Here is a 17787-nt window from a genome sequence, read left to right on the forward strand (position 1 = left end):
ATTCAAAGTGATGAATACCAAGAACCTACAACCAAGATTACTTTATCCAGCAAAGCTATCATTCAGAATTGAAGGTCAGATAAAGAGCTTCACAGATAAGGAAAAGCTAAAGGAGTTCATCACCACCAAACCAGGATTATATGAAATGCTGAAAGGTATCCTTTAAGAAGAGGAAGAGGAAGAAAAAGGTAAAGATACAAATTATGAACAACAAATATGCATCTATCAACAAGTGAATCTAAGAATCAAGTGAATAAATAATCTGATGAACAGAATGAACTGTTGATTATAATAGAATCAGGGACATAGAAAGGGAATGGACTGACTATTCTTGGGGGGGAAAGGGGTGTGGGAGATGTGGGAAGAGACTGGACAAAAATCGTGCACCTATGGATGAGGACAGTGGGTGGAAAGTGAGGGCGGAGGGTGGGGCGGGAACTGGGAGGAGGGGAGTTATGGGGGGGAAAAAAAAGGAACAAATGTAATAATCTGAACAATAAAGATTTAATTTAAAAAAAAAGATAAACATGCATAACATAATTGATTAGTAATATACGTTTCTTATGCCCTATTAAGGCCATCAAATGACCACTCTTCTTCCTGGAGTTTGTATTGTGTTCATAGATACCAATAGCATTTGAGATGCTGCTTAAACTTACAATGATAGAATATCTAAATAATTAATTCACTTTATAATCATTTATATATTTACTCTTTTTGGCATGCAATCTAACCATCTACAGTATATTTTTATTTTATTTTCACATGACCTGTCAAATTGCCAATCAATAAGAGAACCTATTAGTCAGTGTGATTCTTTTTTTCTACTATACTTGAATTTCATATATGACCATCTCTATAGCCTTTTTATTTCTAAGAAAAATCACCATGATGATAACAATAATAATAATTAAATACATATGTACCTATATAGGGAGGATGATTAATAAGATGAACATAGAAAGATGTTCTCATGACTTGAACTACTTTGTAAACTGTATCCTCTAATCCCCAACCAAAGAGCAAGATTTGCTTTTAATTTGAAGGTATTAGGCCATTTGTTTTGGTCCTCTGGTTGTTTGTTTGGTTGATTTAATTAGTTATAATAACTAATATTTACAATTACAATAGAAAAAGTCCCGAAGCTAGTCTTATCATTGGATAGAACTTCTCTTCAACCAGATACTTATGCTCTAGTGCAGTGGTTCTCAACCTGTGGGTCGCGAGCCCTTTGGCGGTCAAATGACCCTTTCACAGGGGTTGCCTAAGGCCATCCTGCATGTCAGATATTTACATTACAATTCATAACAGTAGCAACATTACAGTTATGAAGTAGCAACGAAAATAATTTTATGGTTGGGTCACAACATGAGGAACTATATTTAAAGGGCCAGAAGGTTGAGAACCACTGGGTATCAAAGAATGCAAAATAAATTTCAATTCATTTATATGTTCTATAAAGAAAATATAAGGATACGTTTATTGGAGAGAGACATAATTTATCTTTCCAATTCCTTTCCCCATACTCCCATCATTTAAAAATATATACCAGTGAATCAGCTAAAGACCCTTTATCAAACAAATTCAGATCCTGAATGCAACTTTTCTTTAATACTAATTCTGTCCAGACTCTTATACTTTTTAAAAATATATTTTTATTGATTTCAGAGAGGAAAAGAGAGGGAGAGATAGAAACATCAATGATGAGAGAGTCATGACCAGCTGCCTCCTGCACATCCCCTACTGGGATTGAGCCTACAACTCAGGCATTTGCCCTCACCAGGAGTCGACCTGTGACCTCCTGGTTCATAGGTTAACACTCAACCACTGAGCCACGTCAGCTGAGCCAGACTCTTATCTTTATTAGTATTGAATTATGGCCTGAGTTGATTCTTCAGATTATAGCATGGTAGGAACTAAGATAATGAATGACCCTTCTTGAATATCTTAAGGCCCAGTGGAAGTTAGACAATTCATCTCATCTGAAGAAGAAAAAACATTTTGTAAACTGTTACACTATGAGCTTAAGGTATTGCAAGCATTTAGTATCTTTATTGGAATTTACAGGTATGGATTTTAAATAATTAAATTATTGTGGATATATTTTTATGATAATGAATCATATAGATTTTTCCACATGCTATGTATTTGTCACATCTTTGGGCGGAAAGTGATCATCATTTATGTTCAGAAATCTGTAGGCTGAAGAGTAGAGGTAGTGGTTTGGTTTTGGTTTCTCCTTACTCTGTGTCTGTGACATTATTGTACTTATTTCAAATATTTTTTTAGTTATCCCATTTTGTGACCCATTGTTCTCAGTTTATACCAGTAATGTGACAGTGTTATTTTGCCCTGTCACTCCATAACTTGAGGGCTACTTTAAAAGGGAAAACACTCAAAAAGAATATTTAAATTGTTTTGTTGCTGATGTTATTATTTATTTTAAAAACCTTCCATGTTGCCAAAACTGGTTTGGCTCAGTGGATGGAGCGTCAGCCTGCGGACTGAAGGGTCCCAGGTTTGATTCCGGTCAAGAGCATGTACCTGGGTTGCGGGCACATTGCCAGTAGGAGATGTGCAGGAGGCAGCTGATCAATGTTTCTCTCTCATTGATGTTTCTAGCTCTCTATCTCTCTCCCTTCCTCTCTGTAAAAAATCAATAAAATATATTAAAAAAAAAAAAAAACCTTCCATGTTATTTTATCTTATATTCTGTAAAGAAGTTTTATTTGTATGTTTTCCATAAATGTGACCTTGATTGTGTGGTATTTGGTAAATTGTTTACAATCATTATATTATTTTTTCTTTAATTCAAAGACCATTTATGCTAATTAATCATAAATACATATTGTCAGAATTCAGTATTTCCTGATTGATCATAGTACCCACCATCATTTTCTCCATGTTAAATCTTCTAGATAAATCTTTTAAAGTTTAATACTTATATTTTCCCTTTTTTAGTATTCACACTGCCAGGTATAATAACATGCAAAATAAATCACTTTAAACAAAACAAAGTGAAAATGAACAGGACATAATTCTTTGAAGAACTGCAACACACACTGATCTGGACAAAGATGAATCCTAAACTATTGCATATTTGATTTGAAGTTGCCTGGTCTTGTTAACTCTGTTTGGGGAACTTGCCACAACAATTGGACTGAATTTCTAGGCAATTTTCAAGTGGGACTCAGCTGGGTTGTGAAAGCTGTCGAATGTCTTGAAGAGATTGTTGAAGAAAATATTGCAGGCTTCACTGTATGATAAGTTATGCTTGCCCTACTACTGACATCTTCACTTTGATGGGCTAACAGGTTTGCTAGAGGAAGCAGTAGGTGCTCAGTAATGTTAGAAGTGTAAGATTCATGTAGCTGAATGTCTAACCCAGATGTGTATAAGGACAGGTGATTTGTCTCACAAAAATCACAGGTGATTTTTTCCCCCAAGTTACATTAAAACCAGGTGGGTTAATTTGAGGATCATACTCACAGATGGCACTTTTCAAGCCATTGCTGAAGTATCTCATCTATTCTGAAACTGGGCACATTGGCTGGAAAGTTGTTGCTTTTTTTGTTGTTGTTATTAATAGATCAATTTTGGTAATTGCATTATCTTCTGTTTGGCTTGGGAATTGTGTAATATACTATGTAAATTTCCAAACAGAATCTACAGTGAAAGAAATATAAAGAAAAAATATATATACTCCCAATCTACAACTAGCCTGAGGACATCATGGGCCTCCCAAATTAGTATACTCAGTGTAGCAAATATTCAATAACCCCCTCTTCTCCTTCAGTTTTAAATAAATAAGAGTGGAAAAATATTGTAGACAATACTATGAATAAGACTGAAACTGACCCTTTGTCTGTAGCTGACAAACACTAAAACAAACCATTCATAGTTCTGCATAGAGTGAAATAACTTGGAGGCCATGCATAAATAATAATTTTCAAGAATAAGCTTTGCTTTTAAATTTATTATTGATTATATTTAAAAAAATAAAATAGAATATAGCATAGAAAAAGTATACTTAGTTTGCACATAGATTATTACTTATAAGTAGAGGATAAAATTATTTAAAAATGTCTAGTATTTTGATTATTGTTATCTTTTCAAGGATTTCCTTTCTGGGAAAACGTTCACTTTTAGTTTTATTCTCAAATTTTCTGTATATTTTAGACGCATGTATATATTAGTATATGCACATGTGTTTGCACACATGTAGATATATACATATATAGGCATGTATTTGTATTTATATACGTTAATATTTGAAAAAGTGATGTGTTTATATACATAAACAGAAATTCTTATGATGTGATATTCTTATATCTATAGTGTTTAAGTTATTCTTACATATAACAATTTATATTATTGGTACTATACAAGTTCTCTGGCTCTAAATGTAAATTTTAATGTTGTTTCCAACTAGAGAATATTATATCACAATGGTTAAATGGGTAAGCAATACCAAGACGGTGGTCAGATGGTTAAACCGACCTCAGAACATTTCCATCCTCACGGTCTGTGAGACCACAACTGGTGCTTGTAGTAGAGTGAGTATAATTAACTTTTCTTGTATGCTTAAAATGATGTAGTTTATTTTTATTTTATTTTTTTACAGCTGCATAGTATTCCATTGTGTAAATGTACCAAGGAAGATGGGGGTAGGGGGCTAGGAATAGGTCAACCAAAGAACTTGTATGCATATATGCATAACCCATGGACACAGACAATAGGGTGGTGAAGGCCTGGGGCAGGGGGCGGAGTAGGCTAGAAGAAGTCAATGGGGGTGGAGGGAGGGGCATATGTAATACTTTCAACAATAAAGTTTTTTTTAAGGATTATTATGTAGTATAAAGGGTAGCCAAAGCCATGATAATGTCATTCTCAAGTTTGGGAAGTCTTTTAATATTTTGACTTTGATTAATTTGAGAATATAGAATGTTCCTTTTATGTTTTCTTTAAACATATTTCAAAATTCAATTATTTATAGCTTAGATTCTTTTTCTAAAATAACATACAGTACCTCTTTCCTTAAATTAAGTATAGATAGTAAAAAAATGGTTTTGGAAATACTGTGTTTTGAAATCAGGTTGTATTTAGATTTCTGTAATCAGTTTTTATTAACTGTAGTAAATTTGGTATGTGTAATTTAAAGTTCTTAGTGGAGAAAATACTGTAATCTATTTAAATTGTTATATACCTGTACTTGGTAAAGGATTCCCAATTATATAATGACAGGATTTTTGTCTTTGGAGAAGATGGAGTAAATGTTATCAGGCTAGCATCTCTGATGTAAACAAATATAAAACTGTACAAAAATATTAAAAATCTATTTTCAGATGTTGGACATCAGGAGGATTAGAAAATAAATGGTGAAATAAAGTTAATACACAAGATGGGAATAAATATGACTTCCTATTGGTGACATTTTTGAGACCACAGTGCAATGGGGATGGTGCCCAGGAAAGACACAGTGGTATCCCTGCTTCAAGTAGACAGGAAGAATCAGAGTATGAGGCTATTGTGGCTGAAATTTGGCAGAATTTGGAGATATATAGAGAAGAATTCTAGCTATCTATGTAAAGGACCTCTTAAGTCTTTAGTTCATTGCTTCTCTGTGTAAGTACAGGATATACCATAGAGAAAAGAATCAAAGAAAGAAACTGCATTATATGTCAACTGTAATTTAAAAATTGAAAACAAAACAGTCCCTTTAGCATTTCTTGAATTGCTGATTTGATGGTAATAAACTCCCTTAGCCCTTTTTTGTCTGTGAAGCTCCTGATTTCCCCTTCAAATTTGAATGATAGACTTGCTGGATAAAGTGTTCTTAGATTCAGTCCCTTGATTTTCATCATTTTGTATAATTCATTTCATTCCCTTCTGGCCTGATGTGCTTCTGTTGAGAAATCAGTTGATAGTCTAATGGGAGATCCCTTGTAGGTAACTTTCTATCTCTCTTTTGCAGCCTTTAAGATTTTTTCTTTGTCTTTTACTTTTGCCAATTTAATTATGATGTGTCTTGGTGTCGTCATTTTGGGTTCATCTTGATTGGGACTCTCTGTGTTTCTTGGACTTGTGTAATTGTTTTCTTCCCAAAGTCAGGGAAGTTTTCTGTCATTATATCTTCAAATAAGTTTTCTATTCCTTGCTCAGCTTCCTCTCCTTCTGGATCCCCTATTATGTGGATGTTTTCATTTCATGTTGTCCCAAAGCTCCCTTAGACTCTCCTCCTGCTTTTAAATTTTTTTCCAGCTGCATCTCTGCTTGTGTGTTTTCCTACCTTGTTTTCTAACTCACTGATTCAGTGTTCAGCTTCTTCTAGTATACTGTTGAAACCTTCCATTGTGTTCTTTATTACAGCTGTATTATTCTTCATTTCCACTTGATTCTTACTCATGTTGGTGAATTTCTCATTGAGCTCCTTATAATTCTCATTGAGTTGTCTGTATTTCTGATCCAGAAATTTGAGCGTAGTTATAACCATTATTCTGAATTGTTTCTCTGACAAATTACTTGCCTCCATTTCCTTTAGTTTCTTTTCTGGTGATTCCTCTCCCCTTCCCCCCAATCTGTGGGGATTGATTCTTTATCTCCCCATTTTTTCTGTACCTTTGTAATATTTTCTATGTATTAGATCAAACTGCTATGCCACCCAGAGTTTGGGTGTTGGTCTTATGTAGTAGATGTTTTGTGGGACCCAGTGGTGCATGCTCTCAGGTCTCCTGGGCTGGGTGTTCTACAGAGGCCACCTACGTAAGATATTTGGGTTCTCCTGATGCTGTTGGGTCTTGAATGTCATTGTCCCATTCATAGATGGAGTCTCCTCTCGGTGTGTATATGCACCCCTATGTCCATAGCAGCATAATTTACCATAGCTAAGATTTGGAAACAGCCTAAGTGCCCATCAGCAACTGAGTGGATTAAAAAACTATGCTACATTTACACAATGGAATACTATGCGGCAATAAAAAAGAAAGAATTCTTACCATTTGCAACAGCATAGACGGCCTAGAGCAGTGATGGCAAACCTATGATATGCATGTCAGAGATGACACGCGAACTCATTTTTTTGGTTGATTTTTCTTGTTAAATGGCATTTAAATATATAAAATAAATATTAAAAATATAAGTCTTTGTTTTACTATGGTTGCAAATATCAAAAAATTTCTATATGTGACACAGCACCAGAGTTAAGTTAGGGTTTTTCAAAATGCTGGCACGCCAAGCTCAAAAGGTTCACCATCACTGGCCTAGAGCTTATTATGCTGAGCATAATAAGCCAGTCAGAGGAAGATAAGTATCACATGATCTCACTCATATGTGGAATCTAATGAACCAAATAAACTGATGATGAAAAATAGACCCAGAGATATAGAAGCATGAAAATACTGTTGAATCTCAGAGGGAAGGCAGGGGAGGGTGGGTGGGAAGATCAACCAATGAACTTGTATGCTTATATCCATAAACCATGGACACAGACAATGGGGTTGTGAGGGCCTCAGTGTGGGGAGACAGGAGTGGGCTGGAAGTGGTTAATAGGGGGAAAAGGAGAAGCTGTATAATACTTACAACCATAAAGATTAAAAATGAATTAATTTAAAAAATAAAATAAAAATAAATAAATAATTTAATGTAAAAAAAAAGACATTTCTTGGGATCAAGGAAAATTGAGCATTGACTGGATATTAGACTATATTATTGGATATTTATTAATTTTGGTAAGTGTGATAATTGTCTTGTTGCTATTTAAAGATATGTATTAGAAATGAATGATGAATTTACAGGTAAAATGACATGACATTTGGGACTTATTTTAAGATAATTTAATGGTAAAGTATGGGAGGTTGATGAAATAAAAAGATGGTGTATTTTTGATAATTTTTGAAGCTGGGTTAAGGGTCTATGGGAGATTATTCTGCCCTGGTCTTTAATTTTGTATATGTTTAAAATTTAAAAATATAAAATAAATTATAAAATTAGCTAAAAATAATAAAAATCATTGGAATGCATGTACTCTAGTTGGAGCAGGTTATCATCTTTTCTATTGGATAATAATTTATACAGGTAACAACAAATATATGTTAAAATGCTTCAATAAAGAAATAGACATCGGAACCTTATCATATTATTGATTTGATACCTTATTGGTATCCTACTGTATTTAATTCCATTTATAGAGTTAAAATATTTTACTTTATACTATAAATGAAATAAGTAATTGCATGTAAAATTTTGGAATCTCATGGATTCTAATAAAACTGATATTAATAGGCAGTGAAAATTGATGTTTTATTCTGTGGTTTATTTTTTAAATGTAAAGACGGGTTATTGCTGAGGTTCAAATAAGGAGAAATCAAGAGGAAGAAAATTTTGAATTGACATTTTATAAATGAATCTTTTCTTCATTCATACTTTTCTTATAGAATATTTTCCAGAAAACTACAATATATTTAATAAATTACTACATGTAAACAGTGATACTGAACTATTTTACCTATAAATAGTTATCTTGAGATTAATTTAATCTAATTTCTCTTTTTGAAATATGATTTTGGTTTTTATTGTTTGCAAGATTATTTTAAAAGATCATAACATTTTTGTCATTATAAATGTGTATGAATATGGTAAAGAGGTGATTGAATATTGAAAGAATGTCTACCTTTTAATTTTATTCCTGGCTACTTGCCCAGTTCTTTTGAAGGACTTAATAATTTTCTTTTCTGATGATGCCTAGAGGTGAAAAGAGACAGTGTCTAGTGGTTCAAAACAGCTTGAGTGAGGTAAGGGAAGAGAACGGGAAAGTGATCTATTACCCTGGTAGTATATTACTGAGGATTCTGAAGGAGTTCACTAAAGAAAAGACTTTATAATTAAATGATCATTTAATCCCAATTTCATAATTATTTGTTCAGTTTAATTCCTGGTATTTCACCATGTGAGAGAGAGAAAAAAAATGCCTGAAATAACACTGCAAAGGTTGTTAAATTGATGTATGCTCATTTTGTTCTTTAGAAGCTTCATAAAGTTAATAATTTTGTTTCAGAAATACGAGATGACATCAGATACGTGGCTCTCCAAGCAGGTATAGTATAGGTGGCTTCTTTATGTCACATTTTGTCCATTGTGCACATCCAGTTCACCCATTTGTAATGCAATACCTTTCCAAAGTTATTTTAGAAATATAATTTTAAGCCTTTACATGTTTAACTGAGTCTTTTCCATGAAAATATTTATGACTTAGCATTTTTATGGCATATTTATGAAAATATTGCTTCTGTTTATTATAGGATATAAGTTGCAGAATAACAATCATTCATTTTTGGGATCATTCATATAAGTAAACTTTCATGCACATGAAAGAAAAAAAATAGAAACCATTAACAGTGCTAAGATTGCCCAATAAATTGGTTCTGTGGAGATATTCATATGAGCACTTCCTCTGTTAGATATATCCTAGCCCACAGTTCTAGTTTGTGGCACAAATGAATCTGGAATCTAAATGATCACAATAGAAAAAGTTCCAAATGTCTCTACGACATGGTCTCATACTGGACATTTCAGAAGTAAACCCAAGGAGATCATCCACATATGCCTGAACCCATTTTACTATTAACTCCATCACTACTTTTTTGCAAAGAGGAGTGTTGGTTTGTTTTATTTGTTTTGTTCTTTACAGTCATCGTTTATTTTAAATTATCTTCCTAGTTCTCATCCATATCTATGGGTTCAATTACCACCCATACACTGAGAGCTCCAAATGTATAGGCCCAACCAACTTGCTTGCCTGATTTCTGAAACACCGACACTCATGCTTGGCATTTCCTCCTAAATCTATAAAAGTAATTGCACACTTCACAGGTACAAACTGAACACATCTCTTTTCTATTCAGTCTTATGCCTTCTTATCATAGGAGTCAAAGACAGAGTTATCCATCCAGCTATTACAATCATAAATCTATTCTTAAATTCTTTCTCAACCTTACCTGCATATACTCATCACCACACCTTTGATTTTACTTTCAAAGATCTCACGTTATTTTTCTACAGTTTACAAACACTGCCCAGCATTAAACCACAGGTACTGCAGTTCCTCCTTAACTGGTGCACTTCCTTAACTAATGCACCTTCCAATCTGTTCTTCGCACTGCAGGCTGGCTCAATGACCTTGTTGAGATATAGATTTGATAGCCACCCAACTCACCCTCATACTTCATTCTCACAACTGGAACAATTTTTGTCTATCCTTTTATTCTACAGAAAAAAACCAACATTCTTAAAGAGTCTACAAGGAATTACATTGAAAGTATTTTCAGCTTTGTGCCCTACCATGCTTTCAATTGTTTTCTTCATTCTAGACACATGAACTCTTGTACTCATGAGGCCTTTATAAGAACCATTTCTTCTGAAGAGAAGTCCCCCAACTACTTTCTAATGTAAAGGCTGCTCATTTTACAAACCTTACCTTAAGTCACCTACTTAAGAAGCCACCTCCTCTAACCATCCTAACAAAATCACTTCCCCCAATAAAATTTATTTTAAAGTCAAGTGTAATTTTTGAGTAATACACAATTATTTCTGCGATTTTTTACTGAGTTCACAATAAGAAGCAGGATATTCACTTTTTTTTGTTCTCCATTGTAAACCAATTGCCTAATATAGAGTCTTGTTAAAAGAAAAGTTCAATAAATATTTGATAAATAAATAAATAAAATGTGTAAATAGATTAAACTTTTGCTTAGTTGAATCATATACATGTAGGCATAAGTATATATCGTATATCTATTATCTATAATAATATCAGTTGCTTATTCTTAGGCAACATGCAAAATGAAATTGGTTCAAAAACCTTGATTTTTATAGCCAATAATGGACTCTCACAAAATTAATTTTTTAAATATATATTTTAGTGATATTTTACAGAGAGGAAGGGAGAGGGATAGAGAGCTAGAAACATTGATGAGAGAAACATCAATCAGCTGCCTCTTGCACACCCCCACTGGGGATGTGCCCGCAACCAAGCTACATGCCCTTGATCGGAATCAAACCTGGGACCCTAGAGTCCACAGACTGATGCTCTATCCACTGAGCAAAACTGGCTAGGGCTCACAAAATTAATTTAAATACTGAAAATAAAAACAATGAAAAAGAATAATATATGGATATTGGTGTATTCTGAATTGTCACGAGTATTAAACCTATTTTGCTATCATTTTTATTGCCAGTGACATTCATAATTGTCTAACATACAACAACATAATATATGCTCTTTTGGTATTTTGTTATCTACATTTTAAATACCAATTTCATGAATGTGTAATAGAAACTATTTTTAAGCAAAGAAACCAGTGATCAATTATTCAGTAAGAAAATGCAAATGATAGTTTGTCACAGTTGGCTTTTTCTCCAGAAGCTTAAGGAAATTTCATTGAATACTGAGAATTTGATGAAATTTAAAGGATGAGAATGGCAGTCGTTATGAGGTGTAGCATCATAATCATTATATGCTTGCTTTCTGGAGAGTAGGAAGAGCAGAGAGCGGGCATGTTTGCCCTAGCTTCAAAAGACTTACAGTTGGGATAACCAATATATAAACTGTTTGGTCAGGGATAAAGTGTGTTCCCAATTCACTGCCCTGTGTGTCATAAACACTGACTTGCTTAAGGTCATAAGGATTGACAGTGATGTTGGCTCCACCTTCTTTATTTAATTGTAGGAGAGGATTCTGCCTAAAGTGCTATGTTCATAGCTAGAAATCATCTAATGCTGAATGTTTCTAAGCCCAACTATGCATTAAAGATTAGAGTCCTCACCTGTCTTTATTGAATCATTTTTAAGGCACCAGATTTGGAGGGCTAATATAAAAAGGGAGAATGCTCAGATATTCCCATAGTATAAAAAATGCAATTTGTTTTTGAAGCAAAACACAATGGAGAATGTTGAGTAAGGGAAGAGCTAATAGGTTAGTCTAAATGTGATAGAGTTATATATATCACATTTATATATATTATAATATCATATATATCATTCATACATACATATATATATATATATATATATACTAATAAAAGAGAAAAATGGTAATTGGCGTACGACGATACCCTTTTCATTGGCTAATCAGGGCTACATGCAAATTAACTGCCAACTAAGATTGGCAGTTAACTGCCAACAAGATGGCGGTTAATTTGCATATGTAGGCACAATGCAGGGAGGCGAAAGGGAAAGCAGGAAGAAGCCCCCTGCCACTGACAGTGATCAGAAACCCAGGGGGGAGCTAAGAGCTGGGGGGCAGGGGCCGCCTTTGCCCTGCCCCCCAGCCATGATCGGAGAATCATGTGCCTTTTCCGCCCTGGCCAGTGATAGCAGGAAGTAGGGGTGGAGCCAGCGATGTGAGCTGGGCATGGTCGAAGCTGGCAGTCCCAGGAGCTAGGGGTCCCTTGCCTGGGCCTAAAGCGAAGCCCATGATCGCGGGGCCGCTGCAGCTGTGGGTCCCTGCTGCCTGGGCCGGATGCCTCAGCCAGAGGCTTCCTGCAGGGACAGGGGTGGAGCCTGTGTGATCGCGGCACCCCCCCCCCCCGCCACTGCAGGTCCCCGCTGCCCAGGCCGGATGCCTAGGCCAGAGGCGTCAGGCCTGGGCAAGGGGCCGATCCTGCGATTGGAGGGTGATGGGGGTCAACGCCTGAGGGCTTCCCAGTATGTGAGAGGGGGCAGGCTGGGCTGAGGGACACTCCCACGCCCCCACACCCAGTGCACGAATTTCGTGCACCGGGCCCCTAGTATATATATATATATATATATATATATATATATATATATATATATATATATATATATATATATTTGTCCATTGTACACATACATTATCTGTGTACACATGGATTATCTGTTATGATTTGGACACCTACTATGTCCTAGACAATAGAACTAAAAAAGACAAAATTGCAAAATCCTCTTAATTGTTACTTGCTTGGTGAAAGAAGTCAAGCATTTAAGAAAGTGCACTGCAAGCCATGAAAAGATGAATAAAAAGTTTAGAATCTCTGAGAAGAGATTTCTTAACTAGGAGATACTCTCTAACAAGAAAAATTTGGAAATAGATTTTGTTTCCTGAGTTTAAGCAAAAAATAAGATTTACAAAAGAAAAGAGAGAAACAAATATACCAGAGGAGAAAGTAATGAAATATAAATTCTCTCATAATTGAAAGGTGTTATTTAGAGTCAAGTACCTTTTAAGTATTTACTATATACCCAATAATGCAATTGCCCCACCTTTGAATTGTATGTTACTTCAGATTTTAAATTATTTACATAATAGTATATCATCTTATATTTTCATGAATGTCCATGAAGTAGACAAGTAAAATATTATTCTTATATTTTTATCAATGGATATTATTACTAACAAAGATAGAACGAGACTCTTGAGATTATGAAAATATTTATTAATTTACTTATTCATTCAGGAAATAATTATTAAGCACAATTATGACTGCTGCTGTCCCAGGTTCTGGAGCTACAGCAATGGAGAACGCCAGGTTCCTGCACCATGGAGCTTCCATTCTATAGGAACATTACCTGCTATGCACCTAAACACCCACACACGTAAGAGATTCACGTAGAGTTCAATGACCTGGCTTCCTTGATCACCCTTTACATAAGGTCATCAGGAAACCCCTCTCTGATAAGGTGAAGTAGAGCAGTGGTATGAAAGGTAAGAGAAAGAGCCAGATAAGGGATAAATAGCACAAAGGTGCTATTTAGAGGAAACATGTACAAAGAGGAAAGAGGAGAATTGAAGATGAGATCAGAAAGAGTGGAGGGCCAGATCATCTACAAAGGGCCTGTAAGCCATTTAAAGCTCTAGAGAGGAAATCATATCGAAGCCTTTCATTACACCATATGTATAATCACTTTCAGTAATCCAATAAGAAAGAACACAATGTTTAGTCAGGTAAATCCATTTTCTTAATGTTTCCCCTGAAGCAAGAGAAAGCAATCTATGTGTGTAGTTTCCATAATTTAATTATAAAAAATAATTTTCTTAATTTAACATGCCACTAGAGTTTAATTTAAACATCATCAACTGTAGGTTTGTAGAGAGGGATATGAATAAAATGTTTTTCAACAGATTCCTTTCTATTTTGTGGTTTTTGATTTTTTACTTTTAATAAATTTATGTAAACACCATTATAAATGTACCTTCAAATACTTAGAGTTGCTGAAAGATTTCAGAAAAATATATACAATATTATATTATAAGAATTTCTAAATTAAAAACAAATTATTTTGATAAACTAGTGAAGATGCTTATATTTTTCATATTTTTAAAGAATAAATTGCTAACCATAATCATATCTTATGTAAAAGATATGAAAGCTCTTTTTGAACCAATTAAAAACTGTCTTTAGTTTAACTGTAAATCATATGTATCCAGTGTTAAAGAAACACCCCATCCTTCCCATTACTCAAACACACACATACACACAATGTACTGAGTTCACTTAAGATATATATCATTATACACTTTTTGACCATTTTCCAAACAAATCTACACTAATAAAAGAGTAATATGTAAATTGGTCATCACTCTGCTACGCCCACCGGCCAATCAGGATGAGTAAGCAAATTAATCAAACAAATATGGTGGGTTAATTTGAATACGCAGGCACCGAGCGAAGACTGAAGAGTCCAGCCTGAGCAAAGACTGAAGAGTTTGGCTTTTCCACTGTGGCCAGACCAAAGGCTTGGGTCCTGGGTGCTGGAGGAAAACCAGTGCCGGTAGCCAGGGGAAGGAAGGCCTATTGCATGAATCTTCGTGCAACGGGCCTCTAGTTCTAAAATAAAAACGGGTCTAATCCCTGCATGCCTTAGCAATAGTTGGCAGTACGAATTTCCTATGTCATGTGAGATTTTTATGTCACTTCTATATTTCAGAATGAGGAGCCCGTGTTTTCTAGAGATGGCAGCAAATTCTTTATGACAGTTCCTGTTAAGCAAGGGGGCCGTGGGGAGTTTCACCACATAGCCATGTTCCTCGTCCAGGTAAGTGCTTCCTCTGTGGTTTGGTTTCACTGAGATCATGTTCATGAAGGCCCAACTCTGGTCGCCATTCTGAACCTACAGTTAATGCCTGGGAGTCCAGCCATATACCCAACTCGGGCTGCGTTAGGAAAAGGAATGCTAATTCACAACTATAATCCAAGCTGTGCCTTCTCACAAAACAGTTTCAACATTCAACAGAATTTAGCAAGAAACAACGTGTGCTATGAGTTGAGGGCCTTGGTATTTAGAATTTAATAAATGAAAAGTACCTAACTTCTACTTTCAAGGACTATAGAAAATCTAGAGTGTGTTGTTTTTTTTTGGTTTGGTTTGTTTATTCAAAAAATACATATTACCTATTTTGTACAAATAATACTGTCAAAGGATCATAAAAGTTTTAATTACTTGAAGCAACCTAAATGCCCATCAGAAATTGGATAGTTGAATAAAGTATGGTATACCCACATAAGAAAATATAGTGCAGTTATATTTTTATGGACTCCCTGACTAAAGAGGGGGGATGTTTTGTTTTGTTTTTCTCTAAACTTCAAGTGAATGTTAATAGTTGATGCAGTTTATCTAATTACCAAAAGTCACTGAATTTACAAGTAGTAGTTCAAATATGACAAGATGAATGAGTCAATTTAAAACTAATTGTCAATTACAAATGTTCATGAGAAATCAAGTTTCTTTTAAATTCAAATATATTCATATCACAATCTCATAGTTAAAGAGACAATTTATAAAGATAAAGCATAGGGTGTAAGTTGGAATCTTCTATGAGAGTTGTACAAACTAACTAATCAAGAATCAATTTCATACCTACAAAATATAGAGTAAATATCAATGTGGCAAAAGGTCCCTAAACACATTGGATACTTTTATGTTAGAACCTTCAAGTCATGCATATTCTCATCATTTTATTGTTATCAATATATATATATATATATATATATATATATATATATATATATATATATATATATATATATTGCACAGCTCAGTGCCTTGAATTCTCAAAATCTGTATCAATAGCTTAAAATTAAACACTTATCTAAGGTCTGAACTATTAAAATAAGTGTCATGTTTTGTGCTGAGCCAGCTCAGCCAAGGGTTCCATAAGCCTGAATGAGGGCGGTGAAGGATGAAGAAAAGACAGACAGAGAGAATGAGCTGGCTCTAGGACCTAGGTGGATCTTCCTGTGCCTGGCTGATCCACAGAGAGAGATCCAGAGGCAAGCTGAGCCTTTATTTTATAGCCAGAGGTGAACAAGGTAGTGGTCACCATAGTTACAATGTTCTTGTGAGTTTCACTTGTTTTGGCAGCACTTGCTTCATCTCCTTCAGCCCATTAGCTGCCCAGATAAGATCTAGGGAGTGTCATAAGGTCAAGCCTAATTATGCTAAGAGGACTGTGCCCCCAAAGCTGGGACTTGTTTGTGGCTTTGCCAACAGGTCAGTTGGAGGCTTAACCCTATAGCCATGCCCTACAATCTTTTAACTTTAATTTTGATGAAAGCTGTAATAAATAATTAGGAACATATGTAATTTCCATAGTAGAAATGTATGTTAATTTTCATAGTATATCATTAAGTTTGAAAAACAGATTGTAGACTATCTGTTTAATGTGATATTTATGTACTAAATAAATGTACACCTTGATATGAGAATAAAAATTTTGGTGATTCAGTATCTATTAAATGGTTTTATGAGTCAGGTGGGATTAAGGAAAGTTTTCCTTCTGTGCTGAACTAAAGGAAGCTTTACTAGCAAATTGCTTTACCTGATCCACTTTTGCTAACTAATGATGTTTTGCTAATATAACTACCACAGAGAGATTTGTCCTGCAAAATAAATCATACTTTCCAAATCTTCCAAATCACCGTGACATTGATTTTTTTTAAAATTTCTTTATTGATTAAGGTATTACATACGTGTCCTTATTCCCCGTTTCTGTCCTCCACTCTCCCCCACTCTTGCCCTCACCCCCTTGTTGTCTGTGTCCATTGGTTAGGCTTATATGCCTGCATACAAGTCCTTTGGTTGCTCTCTCTCCCCTTACCCTCACCCTCCTCTACCTTCCCTCTGAGGTTTGATGATCTGATCCATGCTTCTCTGTCTCTGGATCAGTTTTTGTTCATCAGTTTATGTTGTTTATTATATTCCATAAATGAGTGAGATCATGTGATATTTATCTTCCTCTGACTGGCGTATTTCACTTAGCACAATGCTCTCCAGTTCCATCCATGCTGTTGAAAATGGTAAGAATTCCTTCTTTTTTACCACAGCATAGTATTCCATCGTGTAGATGTACCACAGTTTCTTAATCCATTCATCTGCCGATGGACACTTAGGCTGTTTCCAAATCTTAGCTATGGTGAATTGTGCCGCTATGAACATAGGGGTGCATATATCCTTACTGATTGGTGTTTCTAGTTTCTTGGGATATATTCCTAGAATTGGGATCAGTAGGTCAAATAGGAGTTCCACTTTTAGTTTTTTGAGGAAACTCCATACTGTTTTCCACAGTGACTGCACCAGTCTGCATTCCCACATGCAGTGCACGAGGGTTCCTTTTTCTCCCCATCCTCGCCAGCACTAGTTGTTTGTTGATTTGTTGATGATAGCCATTCTGACAGGTGTGAGATGGTACCCCATTGTCGTTTTGATTTGCATCTCTCAGATGAAAAGTGACTTTGAGCATGTTTTCATATGTCTCTTGGCCTTCCTTCTGTCTTC

At 34.9% G+C, this 17787-nt stretch overlaps 1 protein-coding gene across 2 annotated transcripts in view; it reads left to right on the plus strand.

The window, feature by feature from the left end:
• Nucleotides 1-17787, plus strand: part of DPP10 (dipeptidyl peptidase like 10) — a 637668-nt gene that overhangs the window by 558508 nt on the left and 61373 nt on the right. For both annotated transcript variants that reach the window (XM_059704650.1, XM_059704651.1), the window contains exons 11-13: nt 4433-4556; nt 9053-9091; nt 14941-15048. In XM_059704650.1, coding sequence (XP_059560633.1) covers nt 4433-4556; nt 9053-9091; nt 14941-15048 — 271 coding nt within the window. The remainder of the gene's footprint in view (nt 1-4432; nt 4557-9052; nt 9092-14940; nt 15049-17787) is intronic.

This window comes from Myotis daubentonii, chromosome 7 (genome assembly GCF_963259705.1).
Source record: "Myotis daubentonii chromosome 7, mMyoDau2.1, whole genome shotgun sequence".
NCBI lineage: Eukaryota > Metazoa > Chordata > Mammalia > Chiroptera > Vespertilionidae > Myotis > Myotis daubentonii.